At 47.3% G+C, this 24,292-nt stretch overlaps 2 protein-coding genes across 3 annotated transcripts; both read right to left on the reverse strand.

The window, feature by feature from the left end:
* Nucleotides 1-1,074: 1,074 nt before the first annotated feature.
* Nucleotides 1,075-12,521, reverse strand: LOC114905237 (serpin A11-like). Of its 2 annotated transcripts, none has more exons than XM_029239822.1 (5): nucleotides 12,167-12,521; nucleotides 8,238-8,883; nucleotides 6,820-7,093; nucleotides 3,877-4,024; nucleotides 1,075-1,419 (listed from the first exon to the last, which is right to left on the reverse strand). In XM_029239822.1, exons 2-5 carry the CDS (start codon nucleotides 8,878-8,880, stop codon nucleotides 1,216-1,218), a joined length of 1,269 nt encoding a protein of 422 aa, XP_029095655.1. In that variant the 5' UTR covers nucleotides 8,881-8,883; nucleotides 12,167-12,521; the 3' UTR covers nucleotides 1,075-1,215. The 2 variants fall into 2 exon arrangements, with proteins under 2 accessions (XP_029095655.1, XP_029095656.1); XM_029239823.1 differs by lacking the exon at nucleotides 12,167-12,521 and adding an exon at nucleotides 10,643-10,683.
* A 3,824-nt stretch (nucleotides 12,522-16,345) lies between these two features.
* Nucleotides 16,346-24,150, reverse strand: LOC114904871 (uteroferrin-associated basic protein 2-like). The gene is made up of 4 exons (XM_029239247.1): nucleotides 23,514-24,150; nucleotides 20,464-20,731; nucleotides 18,599-18,746; nucleotides 16,346-16,552 (listed from the first exon to the last, which is right to left on the reverse strand). The coding sequence occupies exons 1-4, from the start codon at nucleotides 24,148-24,150 to the stop codon at nucleotides 16,346-16,348; spliced, it is 1,260 nt and encodes a 419-aa protein (XP_029095080.1).
* Between the last annotated feature and the right edge of the window lie 142 nt (nucleotides 24,151-24,292).

Below are 24,292 nucleotides of genomic sequence, written 5' to 3' on the forward strand. Positions count from 1 at the left end.
TCTGCCTCAACGCTGGCATCCAAAGCCTCCAACCCTTTACCTCCAAATCCCTCTCCAGCATGACCTTCCACTGTGACCCTACATGAACATTCTGTTGCTGCAAAACTGGTTTTCTCTTCTTAGAACATACATTTTTCTTTCTTTCCCCCGGTGGCCTTTGCCCATAGTGTGTCTCTTCCACCCTCTCCGGGACTATCTTACCCTCTTTTCCTTTATCTAAGGCTTCCCTTCTTTTCAAGACCCAACTCGAGTCTTGCCTCCTTTGGGTGGGCGTGGGCGAGTTCTACCACTTGCAATTTTTGGTACAGCGTCTTCCTAGACATGTACCACACACAGCCACCCTCTAGGTCTCGACACTGACTTCACTGTGGGGATGTATTGTCACATGTATGGTACATACATGCAGCTAAGATGGCATTTCTGAGTTTCCCCACCACTTCCAGATTGATGCCTTTTTAAGACTGGGGGGCACACTTGTGGGAGTAGGACTTCTGACCTCTAAACAATGCATCATTGCCTCTGAATATTACCCCAGCATTCATCCCACTGACCAAGATTGTGCCTTAAGCCCACTGTCTCACCAGGCCATGTCAACCCTTCCACTTTCTTTGATCTTGGGGTTGTCCTTGGGCGTTTGACCTCCGTTTCTGGATTGGCCCATTATTGCATTGGCCTATCCTCACATCCCCTTCTTTTCATAGAACATGTCTTAGAGCCCCTGCCCCGGCTTCAATCTCCTCTCAAGGTGAACTAACTCCTGACAGCGAGGCAATGACGTTTCAGGACGACCTCACTTTGCTGCATAGCCAAGATCGGCCACTATGAAGTGAGAGACTCACTTATTCCTCCTGATATCCTTTGTGCCTTTTCCTAGGACCCAAAAGACACTCAGGAAGGACCAGCAGTGGCGGCAGAAGTGGCGGACGTCTCTGAGGAGACCATAATCGGAGGCTGTTCTCACCTCCAAATTTCTAACCACAGTTGATACTAGATTGGAGGAGATTGTAGAGTGAATGACTGACCGCTGCTCTGCGTGCTCACCCCCCCACCCCTTGTAAGCATCGCCCCTCACTGTTCACAAAACCCAAGGCCAACTTTATTAGCATCTTTGCACACTGATTAAATGGTCCTCAGAGCAACCCTGAGACGCAGGCTGGCGCTGGCCTTCCTGTTTTTCAGGGAGGGGACAGGACATCCCCTGGCCTCCTACCACCATCACCCCGCAGCTGGGTTGACGACTTTTCCCAGGAAGAGTAGGCTCTGGGTGGTCACCTCCCAAAACAGCACCAGGAAAGGTCGGTTGAAATGGGCGTGTGGGGCCGACGTTGCGTTCAGAGACTGGGGCTGGGAGAGGAGGCCGGAGGCCACACCTGCCTCTGTTCCCCGCTCACTCACGTCCACTGCCGCCTTGTGTGACACCTAGAAGGAGAGAAGAGGTGCAGAGACAGCATCGGGGCAGGGCGTTTCCAGGGGCTGATGCCACCTCAAGCAGCACGAGGGAGATGGAGGCGGAGTCACCCCGTTCAGGTCCCGCCTTCCCAGGCAGCACTCCAACCTTTATTTCATTTCCCGCCTCGTCCCGGTTTCTCTGCCTCCATCATTTCCTGGGGAGTCACCCTGACCGTGCTGTTTGTTCTTTGAAGGGGAGACAGATGGGCCTGAACAGGGCTGAAGGCTACCTGAGCATGCACCAGGCTGCAAAAACCCAACAGCGACTTTTAGGGGCATTTCCCAAGCACCTGGGTGCACGTGGCACAGACCCAAGTGTCATTTTCTGCTAGGAGCTGCATTTGCCCTCTCTCAGCCTCAGTTTTCTCATCTTTAAAATAGCTTGCTCATCTAATTGGCTTTATTTAGTTATTTTTTATTGGAGTGTAGTTGCTTTACAATATTGTGTTAGTTTATATCATACAGCAAAGTGAATCAGCCATACGTATACATAGATCCCAATTAGATTAGGAGCTCCAAAGCAAAAAGCACTCACATATTAGAGATATGATGAAAGGTGCTCCCAGCTTTAAAAAGATTTGCATTTTAGAATGTTGCAATTGATGGATCAAGGTCCTGATTTGATAGGGCAAGTATCATTATAAATTAAAGAATCTTTTTAAAAATGGTTCTGAAGAACCTAGGGGCAGGACAGGAATAAAGATGCAGACGTAGAGAATGGACTTGAGGACACGGGGAGGGGGAAGGGTAAGCTGGGATGAAGTGAGAGAGTGGCATGGACATATATACACTACCAAATGTAAAATAGATAGCTGGTGGAAAGCAGCCGCATAGCACAGGGAGATCAGCTCGGTGCTTTGTGACCACCTGGAGGGGTGGGATAGGGAGGGTGGGAGGGAGGGAGACGCAAGAGGGAGGAGATATGGGGCCATGTGTATACATATAGCTGATTCACTTTGTTACACAGCAGAAACTAACACACCATTGTAAAGCAGTTATACTCCAATAAATATGTTAAAAAATAAAATTAAAAAAAAAAAGAAATTTTTTTTAAAAAACATGAAAAGAAAAATGGATTGCTCAGCCCAAGTCAGTGGTTTTCAAAATAAGCTCAGTGAAACCAGGTTGTCTGATGTGCCAAGCCCTCCACTGGGCTCCATGAAAAGAATTCTGTTTTTTTAAAGCCTCATTTTCACACAACTCCTTAGGAAGGATTCTGAGGCTTTAACTAAAAAAAGTTGAAAAACATTGGTGTTCACAGTCTCTTTCATTTCCATAAAGGTCTATGAAGAGATAAATCTGACATCTGAGGTCACTGTGGAAGAAATTCTGTAAAAAACTAAACTATTTCTTTTCCTTTTTGTTTACCTTCTCCACAGAGGGTGCACATGCGCACACACACACGCACACACACACACACACACACACACACACACACACACACAAGACCACATCCCTGTTCCTTGGTTTCACATTCCAAATCTCAGCTGGTCTTTCCCAAATAAAAGAGAGTAAACTTTCCTTGTGAAATTTCTAATAAAGACCCAACTGATAATGACTCTATCTTAGGAAGATGATGGAAGAACAGAGAAGCGTCTTTTATTGCTTTCCCTCCTGCGGAAAATTGCATTATTATTCTCAAGTATGAACTCTCCCTTCCTGTAGGATCTCATCAGCCCTCGCCCATGCCTTGTGGCTTACAGTATCTCCTGCAGGAGAACACGAGCCCACCCCATTGACGGTGGTCTTGACTGTGGGACTTGCTTTAGCCAATGACTTGTGAGTGGCCTTGACAGAGACCACACGTAAGGAGAAGTGTTAAGAGATATAGCACATTATCTCTGCTTTTTTCCCACTGCTATAAGAATGGTATGTCCCAAATAGGAGCTTCTCCTTTGACCTACATTCTAGAAGGAAGAAAACACGAGAAGTAGATCTGTAGCCAGATGGTAGTGACACACCTCTGACATGTCATATGGCCAGGTAATAAATCTCTGTGATGATAAGGCACTGAGATTTGGGGATCATTTGTTATTGCAGCAAAACTGATGGATATACTTCCTGTTCATGTCCGCTACTCTCTACAGCTATAACAAAGGCAGATAGAGTCTCACTACCTGCCCTCGGAGGAAGTTTAAGGGATAAAAACAAAGCTAGTCCCACACCTGGGGAAACTCTGGCTCTGTGGATGACCCTGAATGTGTGTCTACTCTATTCAAGACTCCATCCCTGCTTTGAAGAATATAAAGGTCTAGAAGAAGGGGGTGGGGATGGAAAGGGAGATGCTTATGAAAAGAAGCCTCAAAGATTGTGACATTAAAAAGCCAGAATAGAAAAAAGGGGGAACTTGACTTTCAAATGCACCTCATGTCAGAGGAGAAAAGACACCCCACCTCTGCCAACACACATCCACACTCACCACCTTACCCTGGAGATAGTTCTGTTGAGCTGCCCAGTGATTCCTGAGAAGTCAGCTTCTAAGTTGAATAAGCTGGTGAGACCAATATGGGGGAGTATCTCTTCCAGGTTATATGTTCCAGAAATGGAAAACCTTGGCAACTGCAAATCCAACAGGCTGGGGAGAGAATCAGACGGAGAAGCACTGCTGTCTCGTTATCTGTGCTGCTTTTGACCTGTCTGGGGGCAGCCTGAGCTTTGGGAAGGAGATGTGCTTCTCAGAGTGTGGGAACCAGTCTTCTCATGACACTACCTGCTATGCCAGGACATTCCACAACCCAGAGCTTCCTTCTCTTCAGACCTCACAGAGAGTCTGTGTCTGGATCTGAGAAGACTCCTGGCATAGCCATAGGTCTTCATCTTTGCCACATTTCTGGAGGGCTTTCTAGGTGCCAGACATTGGATTACAAGGCTTCACTGATCGAAGCCATGTAATAACCATGGAAGTTAAGTACGGTTAACATTATCCCACCTCCATATCCAATTCATCAGCAAGCTCTGTTGGCTCAGATTCTGAACTATATCCTAAATCCATCTACTGGCAACCCCCTAATAGAAGGTACACCATCTCTCACCTGTCTGAGCTTCACGGCCTGTTGAAGATCTGATGAGAGATCATGCATGTACAGTGTGGGCACAAATCAATGGAATAACTCTCCCTCCTGTTATTGTCATGCCTTTGCCATCAGATTGCCATATTCCTTGTGCTACATTCACAAGTTTCTTGCGACCCATAGAAAAGCTGTCCCTTTCTTCCTGAGATTATTCTCCTCTGGAATTATTGTCTGACAGTTGCCATGACACCCGCAAGCTTGCTTATTTAATAGCCAGCTTGGAAACTTCTGCCTCGAATGAATTCAGATTAGACATGCTAATTCAGGTTAGAGCATCTTTACCAGTTTAACTCCTGGGCCAATATGAGGGTCCTGATGTCTAACTGAAATGGGAGGTAGTTGGAAGTCAGGGGTTGAATGGTGAAAGAAAGGAAACAAATGTGGACAACAGAAAACAGGGCTTACTTGACATAATTTTTTCACAGGTAGAACTTGGAGAGTAGGCCCTACCATGGAGGGGGCTTTGAGTACAGTCTAGCTGAGGGATGTCTGTTAGAGAGCCCAACGCAGAGTAGGTGTTCAATCAGTGTAAATGAAGAAATGGAGTTACCAGGAAGCATGATTCCTCTGAAAAAACTAACCTTTCTCACAGCTGAATGGAGGGAAACCTGGCAGCCTGAATTTTCCATGTCTGAAAGCCCATTCAAACGTTGCCATGATATTGTAACTCTCGGGCACAAGAAATGGTATCAGGGAGCAGCATCTAAGTTTAGAAAAATAACTTGGATTGGTTTTGATTTTTGAAGGTCTAAGTGGCAGGTCAAAAGAGACCCTTCCTAAGGGAAAACCTACTGGTCTAGAAGATCCTATAGTATTTCCTCCTGTGATGGGGGAAGGGGCAGGTTCACTCCAAGGGCGCTTAGGAATATGGGGCTGGAATCAGAAACTGATCAGACCTATGTAGATTCACAGACAACAGGAATAATGCTTTAAATCCTGGCTTCTGTTCTTGACCTGTATCTCTTTTATTTGGTACTTGAATCTCTACCCCAAAACAAAACACCCTTTCTCTATCCTTGATACCTCAATGTCACTGGGGTGCTGAGAGAAGGCTCCCGTGGACATGCAGGTGACTGATGCCTACCAGTCGGTGATGGTGGATTAAAGATGGACATCAAGATGTTTAGTCTATACGCCCCCCGTCCCTTGAATCTGGTGGGTTCTGTGAATGATCTGACCAATAGAATATGGCAGAAATGACACTGGCAAATTTCCGAGCCCAGGCCTTAAGAGAGTGGGAGCCTTCACTTCCTGCCTTTTAGAACGCTCCTTCTTGGGGCCCTGAGCTGTCATATAACAATATCAACTGTGCTGAGCTGCTGTGCAGAAGCCCAAGCTAGCCTCATGGACATGCTGCATGGAGAGAGAGAGAGGTGCCTGCTCGGCCCTTAGCTCAGCCAGCCGGCCAGCCCAGCCTCCAGACATCTGAGCGGAGGAGTCTTCAGTATTCCCCCCCCGGCCACCATCTGACTCCATCCTTGAGAGACCCAAGTGAGAACCACCCAGCTGAGCCCAGTCCACCACAGAATTGAGAGAGATACCAGATGGGTTTTTTTTCAAGCCATTCCATTTTGGGGTGGTTTGTTATCCAGCAAGAAGTAATTAGAACTTGAGGCCAGATTTTATCCCAGAGTGCCCCATAAAGGAAAATACACTTCAAGAATGGGTAGCTGGAGTATGAGGTCTAGGGAAACCAGAAAAGGCTAAAACCACTGTGAGAAAAACCACAAACCAAAAAGCAAGTGAGATGGAAGGGGGTAGGTAGAGATTCCCCCAAACTGGCAATTGGCATTTTGATTTTTACAATGTTTTTCTTGGTATTTAATTTTTTAAAGAAATGTTTTAATTAAAACAGAGGCACTCTTAAGAAATACCCACTGTTCTGTGGGGGTCATAATTATTCTTAATAATTGTCCTTGATCTGATTTGTTGCCTACACTTAACTACCTTCTGGTAGTAAATTATTATTTGGAGAAAAAGAGAAGAGCAAAGGCAGAAAGATGTCTGGGAGGGGATAAGAATGATTAATGCCTGGTGAGCACTTCTCCTGCACCAGGTACCAATTTCATATTCCATACATATTAACTTGATTAATCCTCCAACCAACCAATGTGGTGGTTATCATGGCCCCATTTTACATGTGAGGAAATTCAAGGCCCGAAGAGCAAGAATTGCCCAAGACCACACAGTTGGTTAGCTGGTAGGGCAGTGAGCCAAGCCAGGGCTTAGGGTCTTGCAACTGGAGTTGATCAAGGCCTGCTCGAGCTCTTGAACAAAGTCCTTGCACTCTGGCACTTACCTGGGGAGGAGCAGTTGATCCCATTTCCTCAGGGTCTCTGGCTGCAGGGCAGCCTCTACCTGAGCCATCTTTCCCGGGTCAGGGAGGATCAGCAGGGCCAGGGCGTTTCCACTGTATTCCATCTGGAGGACGGTGCAGGCCACCTCCTGGTCGTAGAGGAACCTGTGCATTTCCTTTTGGTGCATCATGGGGATGCGGAGAGAGGTCCTCTCATCCACAAAGAAGCTCTCTTGCTTTGGGGTCTGGTAGCAATTCAAAGGATGCTTCCACTTGGCTTAGAACACAAACCCCACAAAACCATGAGAACACACTCTAAGAGAGCAAGTCTAGGCAGACATGCACTACGCCACGCTGGTTAGAGATGCAGAATCTGTCACAGTCTTGTCCCCGTGTGTAGTATCTCGTCTCTTTCTACTTATAATCTCCACTGACAACCACCTCCTGACAGCACCGATCTCGGTGACAGGGAGAGGGGGCTGGCTCATCCTGTCCCTCACGCCCACTTCCAAGTGACCAAGTACTGCTGATTCTGCCTCCAAAGCCACACCTTGATTTGAGACCACCGTCTTACTTTGAACCATCTCACTAAGCTAACTTGTCTCTGTTCTTCCACCCTTATTCTCATTTCCCAAATTGTAGCCAGACGGAACTTTCTACAACAGGTATGTCACTGCGCTGCTTTGGACGTTTTGGTGACTCGGGGATCCTAAGATAAAGTCTAGGGTTCTCAGCACAGCCCCTGATTACTTTTTTATTACAACTCTCTGCACTCCCACCGAGGCATTCCGCTATCGCGCTCTACGCTCCAGTCCAACTGAATTTGTTTCCTGAAAGTCAATGGTCGCTCTTTTCCTTGGACCTTTCCTCACCTTTGGATAAGCAAAGATGATTCAGACTCAGACTGTAATGGCTGAACCCATGGATGTGAGGGATACACGCCAACCCTAGGATAGCGGTTGCCTCTGGGGAGGGATGGAAGGAGGAAAATGGGACTAAGGGATGATTAAAAAGGAATTGAACTGTATCTGCAATATTACATTTTTAAAAAAAAATAATAGTAAAAATGTTAATATTTGCTGATTCTTGGTGGGAGGGAGCGCATGGTGGATTCTATGTCATTCTCTGCATATTTCTGTAGGTTTGAAATAGGCAATAATATAAAAAATAAAATATTTCTCTAAAAAATGAAGTATTAATAGAAAAGTGAGATTGAGTGTCAGTGGTATTAAAAATCAGGATAAAAGTAGAATCGGAAAAACATGGCAAGAGAAATCAAATATTGATAAATTACGAAGTAGCCCTATAAGAACATTATTTAAATATACAGAGGCAACTTTCAGAAGAAACAGCTACAGGCTTCTAGATAGGTGCCCTTTAGGGGCAGGGCTGGGGATGGAGGAGCCGGAGGTAGCCCTCACCTTTGAAGAATATGTAATTCAAGAGAACCATGAGCGTGTCTTGGGTGAGCTCCTCCAGGAAGTCCACGACCTGCCCATACGTTTGCTTCTTCACGAAGTCGTTTATCTGCCTCCTAGTTGTATTAGAGTCCGTGAAATTGACAGAAAAAGCGAAAGCCCGGTACAGCTCCCTGATGTTGCCCAAAGAGTGCTGCTGTGGCTTCAGCTGCTTGTCCAGGAACAGGGAGTTGCCTACTTTCAGTTCAAGTTTGGGGCTGGGCAGGTCAAGGGTGTGGATGAGGCTCTGGAAGCCCCGATGGATGTCAGCTTCTGGCGTCTCCGTGAGGTTGAAGCCGAGGCCTTCCAGGATCTGAGCTGGAGTGTCAGCTTGTGCCCCCAGAGAGAGCAGGGCCAGGGTGCTGGAGATGCTCACCGGGGAGAAGAAGATGTTTCCTGAGGTTTCTGCTGCCAGCTGCTTATATAGACGCAAAGCGAAGTTGGTAATGGTGGGTGTGATTTTGCGGTAGGCCGGGAGGGCTTCCGAGAGCTGGCCACGGGGAGCTTCAGGCACCCCCAGGCTCTTATCTCGGCGGGCAGGAAAGGGTTGCCAGTAGACAGAGGCCAGGATCCCCGCTCCTAGCAGCCACTGCCACGCTGGCCCCATCCTCTAAAAACAAGATGGTGAACACATCATTCTCCTTCATAAGTGGCTTCACAGTGCTTCACATTTACATTCGTCAGGGAATTTACATTTACATTCGGCAAACCTCCCATCCAAACTGGATCCCACGGAGGTGTCAGGCGGGGTATTGTAGAGCAGGGGTCCCCAACCCCTGGGCCACACAGCAAGAGGGGAGCGGCGGACAAGCAAGCAAAGCTTCATCTGCTGCTCCCCATTGCCTGCGTTACCGCCTGGACCATCGCTCCGCAACTCCGTCCATGGAAAAATTGTCTTCCACGTAACAGGTACCTGATGCCAAAAAGTTTGAGGACCGCTGCTACGGAGGGTGAGGCGGCGATGAGCCAGCGGGCTCCAGACGCTTTCCCCCAGGCTAGAGTCAGAGCAGCGGCCTCTTGTCTGCTTTACATATTGATTTGCCTGTAAGATTTTGCTGAGAAAAGGACTCTGGGCTATTAAAAAAAGAACTTCTGTGGTCTTTTCTGCCTGCATTCCTCCCTGCATCTATCTTTCCTCCCTCTCTTCCTTCCTTCTTTTTCTTTTATCTTTCTCCTTTCCAGTCATTCTTTCAATCACTCGTTAACTTTCAAAGACTGGGGCAACCCTCAATACTATGGAACAAATGGTCAGGACACTGTGACACAAGTGATGTTGGGCTTCCCCTGCACCTAGGTGTTGCCAGTAACTAGAATCTTGCTGACTGGAGGGGAGAGGATGATGTGTGGAACTCCTGGGCCAGGCTCTCCCAGAAAGAGGAGTGCCCTCTACTTTTCTGGTCTCCATTCGCTGGAGTGTGGATGCGACGATCAGCCCTGGGGACCTTGCGGGTGGGCACAGCTCGTGAGGAATGAGGGGTGGCAAAGCCGCAGGATGGATGGAGCCTGAGGGTGGGGAAGAGACAAGAAAGATCTACTCTGTCTCCATCAAACCTGCTATTTCGAGTACCTCTTGTCACGCGCAAGGGCTGAAACCTGTATCTTAGTTGATGGAGAGTTTAAGGAAAGATATCTGTTAAATTGTACCCCCCGCCCCACAAATTCATATGTTGAAGTCCTAATCCCCAGCATGTCAGAATGTGATCTTGTTTGGAAATAGTGTCATTGAGATGTAACTAGTTAATATGAGGTTAATATGGGCCCTAATCTAATATGACTGGTGTTTTTATAAAAAGGGGAAATTGGACACAGACATACACACAGGGAGAAGGAGATGTAAAGATGAAGGCAGAAATCAATCAGGGTGATGCTCTACAAGTCACGGGACACCAAAGATTGCCAGCAAACCCCCAGCAGCCAAGAGAGAGGCCTGGAACAGACTGTCCCTCAGAGCCTCAGAAGGAACCAACCCTGCCAACGCCTTGATCTTGGACTTCTAGTCCTCAGAGCTGTGAGAATCCGTTCCTGTTGTTTAAGCTGGGTGGAAGTTTGTTATGGCAGCCCCAGGAAACAAATGCAGTAACTCCTGTGCTTTAAGTTATAAAATGTGCCACAAGAGCCTTCGTGTCACCCGAGGGGTTCAAAGTGCTTCAGGGTTGGGAGCGAAGCCCCAGCTCAAGGTGAAGCTGCAGTGTAGACAATGTGCTTGTCACACACACATCCCCACGTGCACACACTCGGACCCCCCCATCCCCCGCCTTGCTGTCCTCCGTAAGGAGTCTCGTCCCCTCGCTCCCTTCAAAACTGACCCTTCTGTTGTCCCATTGCCACAGCGGCTGCCCACAGCTAATCACCCCATCCTTGTTGCTCACCTGTCCTGATAAATTTTGTGTCTTATTCAGCACCTTTAATACCTTTTGCCCAAACCAATGATCTCTGGGTCGCTTACATATTTTTGTAGATGATTTATAGCGCCTGGTGCTCTAAATACCCAACCAAACCCCCAAGGCCAGTTGTCAGGAGGGACGAATCTAGCCGCATTATCGATTACGCTGAAACACATTTGCTGGTCAAAGTACTGCAGGTAGTTTCCCAACGCCACGTCCCACCCCCTCCAGCACAGTTTGCTGTAGGCCCGCTTAATTTCTGTTCATATTGGGAAGCAGAACAACTTAAAGATTGATCTGCTCCTGGGGAAAATTAGAAGTACAGCTGTAATAAAACTATTTCCAGTTTATTCTTTTTACCCCAATGAACTCACCACCATTTTCTACTTACCGAACCCCCAGGATACCCAAACTTGCAGAGGATCTATTTCCCAGAGGACTGAATTGTAAGTCAGGGGGTCCGGGTTTGAATCAAGGCTCTGCAGTTAAATCACTGGGTGATACTATGTAAAGGAAGCTCTCTGAACTGCAGTGTGTTATTTGTAAAATGCAAATGACAATGCCTACCTCCTGGGGGTGGGGCTGCTTGTGGATTATAAGACGTAATGTCATGTATATAGCACGCGGCACATAGGAAGTATATGCAGTGTTAATTTTTCACTCCTTTCTACTGAGGCCGGATACAGTTACACCCAATTTATTCCTTTATTCCTTTTCCAGAAAGATCCCAGAGGAAAATGAAGAACTCCATGAATTAATTATAATATCCCTATTTATTATTTCTTTTATGGTAGGGATATTAGCTATATTGTATCATTGGTTCCCAGACAGATTTGTTCTCAAATGCAGGGGGAGGGATGTATGTGAAGCGGGGATAGTATTTGGATCATCTCAAAGCCTGGAGAAGGAGGTGCTATTATTGGAGTTTAATGGGAGACAGAAAACTCTCGAAACGCTAGAATAGTCACAGCCAAAGAAGAAGGGTCCGTCCCAAATGCCAGCGGTGCCCCAGTGGAGAAAAACTTGCTTAATTTCTTTAAATTGAATCCTTATGAGAACCTTAAGACCTTGGTAATATTATCCCTGGAGAGAAACACCTATTAAGGAGAGAAACACATAGTAAGTGGCAGGGGCATGATTCAAATTCCAGACCAGGCCCCAGACCACGTCATCACTCTTTCATATACCAGAGTTTCCAGTAAAGTTGCTGCAACAACTTTATCATTTTGTTTTGGGTTGTATTGTTCCGTTTTCTTGTCTAACTTCAAGGAATACTGGGAGTTTCTCAAAAAATTTAAAGGCCAAGTTATCCATAAAATGTTATTTAAAACCTGAAGTTCCTACTTCAAGCCTTAGAAGGAGTGCACCATCACGTTTTTCCTTTAGGGGACTCAGTTCTCCCATTTATTCTGCCAAAGTGAGAGAGAGAGAGAGAGAGAGAGAGAGAGAGAGAGAGAGAGAGAGAGCTGCCACCCCGGCCTTCATTTCAGACACAAGCGTGGTACTCACAGCAAGGTCCCTGGGCTGGGGGCCCTGGGTCTTCAGCGCTGCATCACCTCCTACCCACAGGAAAATAGTGTTTGAAGGTCATGGCAGCCTAGTCAATATTTGTCAGGTCAATTCCTGGAACCGGTATGAAAACAGGAAGTGACCTTTTCTTCAAAGTTTCTGCCCTGCCAGCCTGTCCTACAAAGTGAATTGTGACTCCGGGCCCAGCTTGGTTTGAGGATGTTCTCAGTTGGAGACGGCAGCCGGGGGTCGTGATGTGGAAGCTGTTGATCCTTACCTGTGTGTGGTGCATTCCGGGCAGTTTTCTTTATGAACCACCCTCACAATATTAATGTGAAATGTTAACTATACCTACTGTGGCGATCATTTCACAGTATCTGTAAATCAGACCATCATGCTGTATACCTTTAACTTACACAGCGATGGATGTCAATTATTTCTCAATAAAACTGGGACCATTAAAGAATGCGAGAGGCATGATTCTCTCTACTTTACAAATGGGAAGCTAAGGCCCAGTGAGGTCAGTAACTCGTTCGCTCACTAAGTGGGTGGTGAAGCCATCTTCAGAAGACAGATCTGACCCCCGGCTGAGGCCTTCACTGCAGCACTAAACCATTCCGGTATTTTACTGGTGCTTTAAATAAATATGATCCATGTACAGGAAAAAAGAGACTGGAAGGAAATTCAGAGAATAGAGCAAAATTTTCTCTCCCGCCATATCAAAAGCTTTGTAAAGTGGGATCATTGATTTTTTTTTTTTTTTTTTTTTTTTGCTGTACGCGGGCCTCTCACTGTTGTGGCCTCTCCCGTTGCGGAGCACAGGCTCCGGACGCGCAGGCCCAGCGGCCATGGCTCACGGGCCCAGCCGCTCTGCGGCATGTGGGATCTTCCTGGACCGGGGCACGAACCCGCGTCCCCTGCATCGGCAGGCGGACTCTCAACCACTGCGCCACCAGGGAAGCCCGATCATTGATTTTTGTTTACCTAAGATCTAGAACCAAGCGTGGAACTAAATGAATATTTTTTATGAGTGAGTCTTTTGGTGATGGAATTGGGTAATTTTTATGTTCTTTGTAGATTTTTGTCTTCTCTTAATTTCTCAAAAAGAGCATGTATTTTATTTTTAACAAAAAACAATAAAACGTTGTTAAAAAGTAGAATTATTTAATTGTACATGTAAAGCAAAATAAAAGCTCATTCAGGTCGGCACAGTGGTTCCAATCAAAAGGCACTTTTAAAACATAAAGGCTCCTAGGATACTGAATCTAATGCTATGATAGGGTGGGGCTGGAGGTACCTCTGGCCTGTCTGGTGTGCTGAAGCCCCAGATGGAGAGCAGAAGGTACCCACAGTAGGACCCAACAGGTGTGTGCTGGAAAGGTGAAAGCCAAGGACACTTTGGCCAGGCACTGATGGAGTCTGGTACCCCCACTGATGTTTGAGACGCTACCCCTGGGTCTAGAACAGTGCCGAGAACTTTCTGGGTGCTTTATAAAGACACATTTGCAGTATGAATAAACAAAAAATTGAAGTACACGGCCAGAGCTCCTTTCTCACCTAAGAGGAATCCAGTTCACTCTTGGCTTGCACATAAATTACTTGGCTCTTTACAATCGTGTGTCACACGCTAGGGAAGAAGAAACAATCCCGGGAGACTAACATTTTGGAGTCTATTACAGACCCTGCCACAGTAGAGACCCTCACAGAGCTGTGGTGGGAATGAAACGTTTGTACATGGGCAACGTTTATGCAGTGCCTGGCCCAGAGCAAGGAGAGAGAGAGAGAGACAGAGAGAGGGATTTTAAGGAATTGGTTCACGCACGTGATTATGGAGGATGGCAAGTCCAAAGTCTACAGAGTAGCCTATCAGCCTGGAGACCCAAGAAGAGTGGACATTGCAGGTCAAGTCCGAAGGCTGCCTGCTGGTAGAATTCCTTCTTGTTCAGGGGATGTCAGTCTTTGTTCTATTAAGGCCTTCAACTTACGGAAGGCAGTCTGCTTTACCCAAAGTCCACCAATTTAAATGTTAATCATCCCCCTAAACACCCTCACCAAAACATCCGGAAGAATGTTCAACCACATATGAGGGCACTGTGGCCCAGGCAAGTTGACACATAAAATTGACTATCACACACGTCGTGTGTTAGTAGGAAAGAGGATTGAGTAGCACCTCCTTGGGTTGCTTGGTTTCCTTCCTGGAGTGCAAACCTTTGACCTTGGTGCACAGACACCTCACCTGTGTGTCCAATCTCAGAGGCAAAGGGCAGGAAAATGTGCCCTTACACATATGAAAGTAAACGCCTCTCACCATCAACCTTGGAATCACACCAGCTCACTGCTGCAGTCATAGAAAAAGCCTACCCTGGCCTCTAGTGAAGACACCACATTCGTGGCAACAAAGTTTGTGAGATGGCACAGCTCGCCATGAGCTTGGGCAGATGGGCTTGGTTAAGTCTGCAGAGTTGACCTGGGTGCCGACTGCTTCTCAGTCGTTTCCCGGGCTTTTTCCTATATGTGCCAATAATCTTCTTGTTTCACGTGCCACTGCCTACCTCCCTTTAGCGTGTGGGACACTGGACCCTCAGTATCCTCTACTAAATGGGTCCAGGCCCCCAACATCCTCACGAGCACCTTCCCCCTCTGCTTCTGCCGTGGATCTGCTTGGAGATAAGACATACACAAGCATGGATCTCTAGCCCTTCCTCCCTCTGGTTATGCTGTTGACTCACTTCCTGCACATTTTCTAGAACAATCCACTTTACTGTTCCTCTCTCGAGCTAGCTTCCTTATTGAGCCACTTCTCCAAGCTGCTCTTGTGGCCCATCCCCAGGCCTCTCCTTTCTTGGAGCTTGGGTTGTAAGTGGTGATGCAAGTGACAAGCTCTTTTCTTGGGCATTTGAGCATCCTTGTTAAAGGAATGAAAGTTTTAGCCCTGAAGTGACTCCTTTGGTAGTGGACGGAGTTCCTTCAGGGTCACATCGTTCCCAGAAGAGAATACTTGGGTTGTGTCCTAAACCCCACCACAGAGGGACTTCTGTGGTTTGGGGTGACCAGCCCTCTCTCATCCAGTCCAAGGCTCCCGGGTCTAATTGTGGGCCCCCAGGTAGCTCTGGCTTGGTCATGTCATCGCATGGCTCTGCAGTCAGTGCCCCCTGCCCCATCTTTGGCCTCCAATCTCATTCCTGGCCTTGTGTTTTCAGCACTGAGCCTGGGCTGTCTACCAGAAGAGTTTTATTTCACCCTCTGTCCTAGTCTGCTGCAGTTGCTGCTCTGAACTAGCCCACCCAGGCAAGGTCCCGCCTCTTGGGTATCACTCTTGGGTCAGCCTGTTTGGCCAGTGTCTTTGCCAGCTGTGCCCATGGCCTCTGGATCTGACTTCCCTAGTCAAATGTCTGGTTTCCATCAGACTCCATGATCCCTCCCATATGTCCAAGGCAAGTCATGGCCAGCCAGCTAGTTCCCAAGTCCCAGCCTCTCAAACACACACACACATACACACACACACACACACACACACACACACACACACACACAATCCTGTTTTCCCCTCATCAGTTTTAGTTCGTTTCCAGTAGGGGGCAATAAAAACTCCCTCATAGAGGGTTGTTGTAAAGATGAAAAGAGACTAGAGCACGAGGCAGAGAAGGTGCTGCCAACATATCTGGGATCCTGTACTTCTCCGGGTATCCCCATTTCCCCCTGGAGGTGGGTGAACACATGGAAGCCCACTGAGGTGTCTGTGGGTACCAACCCTCTTCCCAGCCTCCTCTCTGCTGTGGGACCTGCCTCTGCCCGAAGCTGCCTGGGGGAGTTAGTACAGCTCCTCTTGTACAGATGAGACGACAGGCTCTGATTCCAGCTGGACAGGAAGCAAGGCTGGACAGGAAGCAAGCCACCGACGGAAACAGCTCCCCCGCACCTGCTCACCCCCCTCAGAATTGCTTCCCTGCCTATGTCAGCCTTCTTCCAGGACAGAAGGTGTCCCAGACAAATGTCTCTGGCAGGCCCTCAACCTGCTTCTTATCTTGCTCTGTTCTTGGACAGAAGACCAGCAGTGGCCCTCCCCACTCCATTCCCAGACCACACTTGTCAGTCTCAGCATTTTGATGCACAGGGTGGTGAATTGTATTCATTTTATTCATGACCAGCTAAGTTCCTGCGCAGCACAGCCTGGCCCCTCTACTCAGTTTTGGGGTTTAAGACTTTGCCCACAAAGAGGTCTCTTTGAGTCATCTGATCCTCCACAAACAGCAAGAAGGGTCTATTGAACTTCACGACCACAGGGACCTCCTTCGTGTCCACGGGGACCTTCCACACGTCCGCGTCCTTGGCTGCATCCGTGATTAAGCCATGCTCGCTCACCTCTATCTCAGCTTGATGCACGGCCTGGGAGAGACAGTTTCCTTCTCAGCTCTGGGAGTGAACTCACCTGGCTGGCTGGAGAGCAAGCCGGGGCGGTGTGCCCAACTATCTCCTGTGGTCAAGATCAGGGAGGCAGCTTCCCTCCATGGCCGATGGCAGGTGGAGGAAAGCTGACCTCCATTCCTAGAAAACCACCCTCAGCTCCCAGCAGCTGGGTTCACCATTGAAGGCCAGATGTCCCCGAGTGGGGTTGATACTAGGGTTGGTAATTGTTGAGTTCAGACTTTTTCAGCACAGGGCAGACAGCTCAAGGTGTTAACATGTTTAAAAAGCAGGAAAGGGGAATAAAACACAGAGGAAGGCTGGGTGGTCTGTAGGCTTAGAAAAAAATCCCATAGAACGACTGAGAGATAGTCATTTCCAACACTTTCAAGAAGAATGTGATAAAAACTACTAGGGGGCTAGTTGTTCTTGTCTCCATCCATGCAAGGACAATTTAACTTCCGTGTAAAATTGTTTGTGCCGGAACATGCATGTTGGCCTCCCTGATCTGCAAGAGGCCCTGCTGGGGAACGTGGCCATGACATTGCTTGCATTACTGGTGATGGATTCAACATCTCTCAAACCCAGCCCAACAACCGGCACTCAGGGCACACCTGCCGGGTGGGTTCTGTTTGAATTGGACACGGTAAGTAGTGCTTACACCCACTGGGCCACGGGAAGCACGGCATCCCCTCGGGGTCCCAACCCTGGGAACTCCATCCAGTGTCTGTGAGTGACAGGTTCATCATCTCCCAATTAAAGAACAGGACCCCTGCCCTGTCCCAACCCCCAAGGTCATTGGGAGACTCGAGCAAGAGAAACCATGAAAAAGTGCTTTGTAATTTGTCAGGTGCTGTATCACGGCGAGGGATTGTGTTTGCTATTTATGTCCTGGGCAAAGTCCTCAAAGTGTTCTTGCCCCTATGGCGCCCACATAGCAGCCAGCCAATTAGTGACCTTGGTGGAGTCATTGGAGGGCAGCCCCTGTGCCCACCAGGATGAGTAAAATTATCTCATAAATAAATGTTCCCCGGCATCTGGATGTCTAACTGGCACCTCAAGTTTAGAGAGCCAGTCTCTGTCTGCTCCCCCAAACCACTCCTGCTCCATCTTTCCTGCCTCAGGCATTGGCTCCATCGTTTCCCAGGCTCCAGCTTACAAGCCCGACTCTTCCCTCCCTGCTCCCCAGCTCTGTCTTCAAAAGGCACACAGAGCCTTCTCACCACAGCTAACCCTCCCTCGAAGGCCCCACCCATCCTCCATTGCCTCTCACCTGGGTTACCCGCCAAACTTCCTAATGGGTCCCCCTCTTCCTCCAGGGCCATTGCCTGTTCTCCGCGTGGCAAGAAGTGGTCTTTTGTAAAACATATGTCAGCTCATGTCAGCCTCGGTGGTCTCCCATGTCAGTCAGAATAAACCCCCGTCCTGTCCAGGGCCTGGGACACCTACATGACCTGGCCCTGCCTGACTTCTGCTCTCACCTCCTACCAGGCTCCGTCTTACTCAGCACTCTAACTGCCTGGGCCTTCTTGGGGTTCGTCAGAAATTTCAAGTTCACATTCCCTTAGGATACACTTGCTCTCTTTGTCTGGAACACACGTCCCCAGGTATTTGCCCCCTTCTCTCTCCTGCCCTTCATTCAGGCCTTGGCATAAAGGCCAACCCAGGCCTTCTCAAGCCTGCTCACTGCACCCCAGCGTGCCGTCCCCAGTTTCTCTGCTGTCCTTTCTTCACAGGAAGTATCACTGGGGGACGTAATACATATCTGTCTGTTGGCGTGCTCGCTGTCTACCCCGTCGATAGAATGGAATGGCTACGAGAGTAAGGTGTTGTCTGGCTGGCTCACGACTTCACCCTCAGTGCCTCCAGTGCTTGATGCAATTACTTTTGAGTGAGTGAATGACGAAAGAACCCCCAAAGCCCAGGGACCCAGTCAGATAAGAGTTATAACTGCTGTATAAAAAAAAAATGTTTCTCAATCGGGACTGTGGTGGATAAAACAGAGACTCTAGAAATTGCCCCACTCACCTCCAAGATAGATAGAGAAGCCTTCTTTGTGATGCTCTGGGTGGTCGCTGTTGTAGTAGGCACATCTTTGACGGCAATCTTGGGAAGCAGATGTTTTAAGTTTATCTTGGAGGAGATCTTGAACTTGGGCAAAACTAAGTGCACCAATCTGTTGAGAATGAAAACGACAAGGAAGCTGAACAATGTCCCTCTCCTGGAGTCTAGGGGAAGCACCTTGCTTAGGCTGAAAGACCTCTTCCGAGTGAAAAGGTAACAGAAGTGTTTGTTTTGAAGTGCTGGGTTGGGGAGAGATTAAAGATGCCGGGGTGTGAGCTGCAATGTTGAATTTCCAAGCAAACCACTTACTCAAAATATACCTTGCTATTCAAATGATTCCCTTCACAGCCTCTCTATGCAAGAGAAGATGAGGGTCAGACCAAGAGCATCCAGCCCTGAGTCCCTCCAACCCTTCTTCTGGAAGCAGGGGTTTAAATTGGGCAATGACCCTAAATGTGGTGAGGGAGATGGAGGGCATGAGGTCCCCATGCTGCAGGTAGAGCAGAGGGAGTTTTCACAGGAGAGGAAGCTCCAGCCTGGATGATAAGCTTTCGAACAGAGAGGACTCTTCCCTCTATAGACCAGCCACTCTATGACTAAGGGAGAGTATCAGAATGTGTAGCGCCAGCCCTCCCACCCAACATTTTAGACTATGTCAGTGCGGTGTTGAGCTTCTGATGGGCTAGCAACCCGTTCAGTTGGGTCTCTCTACTGCTGTACCCCCTCTGTCCCAACCAGGAACGTTGTGGTAGGCACAACCATGGCAGACGATGGCAGACCCCCTCTGCCGTGGCCCTCAACTGTAGGAGTAAACGCTGTTGAGAGATTTCTTCCCAATCTACACATTTACTGCCTGAAGACTGTCTCCCCAACCCTGCCGCTCAGATCAGTGGGCCATTGAAAATCATGATTTCACTATTTAATTTACCCACATTTGATGGGACCTTGGTGAATAGCATAGCCAAGCTCGGTTAGTTCAATGCTCCCTTCCAGGAATATGCAGCGGGAATCGAAAGATACTCAGTTCAGTGTGGGGAGGAGCATCTGATCGAATGAAAGAGAGCCATGCCTGTCTACAGAGGTCTCAGCTTGAAATTTACCTGCTTAGGCTCCTCCCCTGACTGTCATAACTAATTAAGAGCCCTAATTAATACTTCACAACTGAATTCGCTGATGTCACCCTACTCATTATCTCCTTAGTTTTTACTACAGTTTGAAATTGTGTATTTGTTAGTTGACTCTCTACCTCTTCCACCAGACCGAAAATTCCACGATAGTAGGGAAGTGTTTGGCTAACCATTATATTCCCAGCACTAAGCAGTTTCTCGCATACAATAGGTGCTCAGAAAATATTTTTTAGGTGAGTGGATCACGGGCTAACATGTGTGTGAAAAGCTGGTTTGCTGAGCTAGAGAGGTTAGAAGCAAGGACTAGTGACACCAAGAGATATGGGGCTCTGGGTGCTCTTGTAGTCCCTTGTTCCAATCCCTCATGAGACCTGGCTGTGCTTATTCCCTGGGGTTCCGTGAAATTCCCATGTATCTTTCCAATAAATTCCTCTCTTTACCCATCCTGAGCTTGTATGAAGTGGGTTTCTGATGCTGTACATGTGACAAAAAGAACCATAATTAACAGTTTAAGGGGCTTCTGGCTGGTAAGGGGACTCAGGCTGCTATTCTTTCTGTTTGGTTTGTTTCATTTTCTACAAATATGCTAGGAAATAAGCAGATGCCAAACTCCCCCCCCCCACACAATAAGGCTTTTACATAGAGGAATTGAGGGCTGAGCAAAAATGCAATGCAATAGAATGTTCCTTCAGAACAGGATACCTGAAGTCACTGGCTTTCTGAAGTCTAGCTCGCTTAGCAGTTATCTCTTTTAGAGCAAAGTGGAACTGTCCTACATCTGGGAGCACAAGAATGATGGACACATTTCCTTTGTAAGGCATCTTAACCATCGTAGCAAGCAGCTCCTCGGAGCGGCTGTAAACCATCCGTTCTGTCTTCCTCATCATGTCCACCTGCACTTTGGTGTTTTCATTCACAAAGAAGTCCTCCTTCTGCGTGAGGTTGCTCTGAAAAGCTCTTTCCCAAATGCCTGGGGGAATCGGGAAGGAAAAAGTCAAAGAGTGATCTGGCAGAAAATCATCACCACCCCCAGGTTCGGGGACCCCAGAGGTCATCAGCTTGGGAAGGAAGCAGTCTATTGCTGGTGATACCTTGACCATAGTGAACAGAATATTTAAAATTCTAGACTGGTGCAAAGGAAAGAAAAGCTAACACATGATCTTCAAAGATATTCACCATAGAATTTCTTTAAATCTGTGTTTCTCAAAGGATGTTTACCAAAATACCTGCCTCTGGAACTATAACACCAAGAAAGGATTCTGTCATCAAATAATTTAGGAAACATTGACCACAGCAACCCTTCTTTGAAAACTCCCACTGCATTTGAGTGTATTAAGAGTTCAAAGAAGTCCTATGGTAAAGAAATCTGTTTAAAATTTATGTAACTTATTCCAGGAGGGAAACTTTTCATCAGAAAGACACACACCTGCGCATACATGCACACCCCTGCGTGAACTCCTACTTTAGCTAATGCACTTCCCCAGCGGATTTTAAAAAAGATTCAAGGTACACACCAGTTAAAAAATGCATGTCACCCAGAGTGACGGCCATCTAGTTTGGTCTGGAAAATCTCTGCAAGTGTTAGCCTTGCTTCTGATTCTATAGCCAGGCTTACGGTCCTCTCTGTTCTGTTTTTACGACTTGCCTTCTAAAGTGTGATATAGATAAAGCTTTTAAGAGGGAATCATGCCCAAGAGTTCTCTGAAGCATCCAGAGACATGACCCCTCCAAGATCATTTGTGGAGCACTTTCTATGTCCTAGGCACCTAGTCTGGAACTGTGAGTCCAAATATGAATAATGGTCCCAGTAGCCTGAGCAAACATCCTGTGCTGGGAAGCATTGTTTTATGAGCATTTCCTTCACTTATCATGTAAAGAACAAACAATCTGCATGTCCTGGTAGGAACCCTGTTTAATCCACAACAGTTTATCCATTAATTGACTCATTCAAATCTGAAATTTCTTGAGCTCAAAAAATGTGCCAGGTACCATACTAAGAACTGAGGTTATAGCAGTGAATAAAACAGAGGACCTGTGTCCTCATGGCGTTTACTTTCTAAGGGGGATACAGAGAGAAAAGCAATCCACCACTGTAAATGGTTAAAAGTGTGATGAGCATCAGGAAAGATGCAAGTAAAGAGCTGAGTGCTAGCATGGAAGCACTTCCTTTGAAAGACCAGGGAAGGCCTTCTTGAGGAGGGAGCATTGAGGCTGAGGCTTAAAAGAAGAGGGTGCTCCATCTGGCAAAGAAGGGGAGGAAGAACATTCCTAGGGAAGGAACATCATGGACTAAGACAGGAAAAAGCAGGATGCATTTAAGGAAGAAGGGAAGGTCTTTGTTGGCAAAGCATAACAATGAGAGGGATAGTGATGGGGAGACACTGGAGGGATCAGCAGGGCTCAAAGCACGCACAGCTGGGTCTGGGTGGGATTGCATTCCAAGTGCATCAGGACACTATGGAAGGGCTTCAGATGGGGGAATGATGTGATTTATGTTTTAAGAAAATTGTTCTGGTCCTTTAATGGAGAAGGGATTGGAGGCAGGCGCGAATGGAAACAGTAATTAGACAGCTGGGGCAAGTCATCTAGGCAAGAGATAGTGGTGACCTTGGCTACAAATGTGGTAGACCAGATGGTGAGAAGCGAACACACTCCAGATCAGCTCTGCAGGCAGAAGCCATAGGACTTACTGTGTTCTTGAATCTGGAGGCTGGAGGGGAGGTTTTGTCAGGAGAAGGTGGGTGAATGGCATTGTGATCCTCTGAGGCGAGCGGATGCTGGGCATTGTTGGGGGGATCGTGTTCGAGGGTCTGTGAAACATCCCCAAAGGAATGTCAGTAGGCAGATGAGATCTCAGAAGACGTGTCCAGGCTGCATCTAGAGTATGGGGAATAGTCCGAGTACAGATGGTGTTTGAGGTTGTGAGCTCACCTGAGGCAGGAGGCAGTTGTAGAAGTCAGAAGAGGAGAAACCAGCAAAGGAGACAAAAGAGGCATGAGCTATGGGGTAAGAGGAAAGTGGAGGGAGTCCTTGGGCAGGGAGGATGGAAGGGGACCTGCATTGAGGAAGGGGAGGGGACAAGCACTCCTTCACTGTGACCAGAGGGGAGAGTGAGAGGAGAGGTGTGTGAGCCTTGGGCAGCACATGGAGGACATCCTGTCAGAACTGCTTTGTTGTCCCCATTCGGGCAGGAGGCAAGGCCATTGGCTGAGAGTCCATGGCGGAAGGAGACTGGTAATGCTAAGTGGAGGAAGAGGGTATAAATAGATTCCAGTGAGCGGTAACTCTGAGCCCACCTGAAGAAACAAGGGCAACGTCAAGATCTGTGACCCGGAATTTAAACTGCTAGTTTAGACACCTGGTGTGTGAGCCTGAATTCAACAATGGACACAACTTCGAAAAGCATCTCATCTCACGCTGATCTGACCTTACAAAACAAGTGAATTAACCAATGCTCATGCCTCTGCAAAAAGATTTCTTTTTCCCTTTTTTACCAGCAAGAGTCATTGCCTTTTTACTCCAAAATATCTTAAGCACGGCAAACAAGATGACTGAGAAGATTAAGAGGAGAAATACTGAAAAATGTTAGACAACACAATGATATCAAAGTCAATTTAAAAAGTTTTGGATCTACTGGTTTCTGGGAAAATGGGATATACTGACAAAATTTTTTTTTCCTGACTTAAATCTTTTAAGAAACACAAGGGCAAAGTTTACCCCAAATGAGAATTCATGCATTTAATAAACCTCACCTTTGAAGAAAACATAGTTGACAAGACATAGGACAGTCTGAGGGTCCAGGTGGGTGATTAAGTCTTTGATTTTCTTATGTATCTTTTCAGCCACATAGTGATTGATGGCCTTCTTGGTTTTTTCTGTATCTTTAAAGTCAATCGTCTGGATGTCCACTTCATGTACTCTGTCTATCTCCTGCAGAAACATCTGCTTGATCTTCCTGTTGTTATCGATAAAGAGAATGTCCTTGTGCTTCAGTTGCTCTTGCTTCACTAGCTCATTCCACGTCTGGACAAGATGCTTGTCCTTGTCTAACACTTGGATTTTTCTGAGGTCAAGTCCCAGGTCCTCAATGAGGTTGGTGCGCGTTGTGGATTTGATCCCCAGGGAGAGGGTGACCAGGGCGATGGAGATGGCCACAGGGGAGAAGATGATATTCTTTCTGGGATCCTCAATTATCAAAGCCTTGAACAATTCTTGGGCAAGCGCCTTATGGCCAGCTTCCGTCTTCTGGGAGAGAGATGGAATTTTCTTTAATAAGACTAGGTTGATATTCTGTTGGGAGTCTTGTTGCTTTTCACAGAAGATGCTATTAAAAAGGCCACAGAGGATGAGGACCAGAGACAGCACCAGATGTATTTTCCTGTGGGACATTTCTGCAACAATCCAGAGCTGTTATTGGAAGGAAGAGGTATACGGGTGAATATTCTATGGAACGTGTTCTCAATGCTGAGGGGATTGAAAAAGGCTCGTTCTTACCTGGGTGCAGTTCACCTGGGTGGGGTTGCTATTTGTC

Source organism: Monodon monoceros, unplaced genomic scaffold, assembly GCF_005190385.1.
Source record: "Monodon monoceros isolate NGI ecotype Baffin Bay Population unplaced genomic scaffold, NGI_Narwhal_1 Super_Scaffold_21, whole genome shotgun sequence".
In the NCBI taxonomy this organism is placed as follows: domain Eukaryota; kingdom Metazoa; phylum Chordata; class Mammalia; order Artiodactyla; family Monodontidae; genus Monodon; species Monodon monoceros.

Excerpts from the sequence above, each read along its gene's own strand:
- LOC114905237 (XM_029239822.1), bottom strand. The coding sequence starts at position 8,880 with ATGGGGCCAGCGTGGCAGTGGCTGCTAGGAGCGGGGATCCTGGCCTCT. Across the intron at positions 4,025-6,819 it reads GATCAACTGCTCCTCCCCAG|CCTGTTGGATTTGCAGTTGC; the intron begins GTAAGTGCCAGA and ends TTCTCTCCCCAG. Across the intron at positions 1,420-3,876 it reads TCAACAGAACTATCTCCAGG|GTGTCACACAAGGCGGCAGT; the intron begins GTAAGGTGGTGA and ends CTCTCCTTCTAG.
- LOC114904871 (XM_029239247.1), bottom strand. The coding sequence starts at position 24,150 with ATGTCCCACAGGAAAATACATCTGGTGCTGTCTCTGGTCCTCATCCTC. Across the intron at positions 20,732-23,513 it reads CAACTATGTTTTCTTCAAAG|GCATTTGGGAAAGAGCTTTT; the intron begins GTGAGGTTTATT and ends CGATTCCCCCAG. Across the intron at positions 16,553-18,598 it reads CTTCTCTATCTATCTTGGAG|GCCGTGCATCAAGCTGAGAT; the intron begins GTGAGTGGGGCA and ends TGTCTCTCCCAG.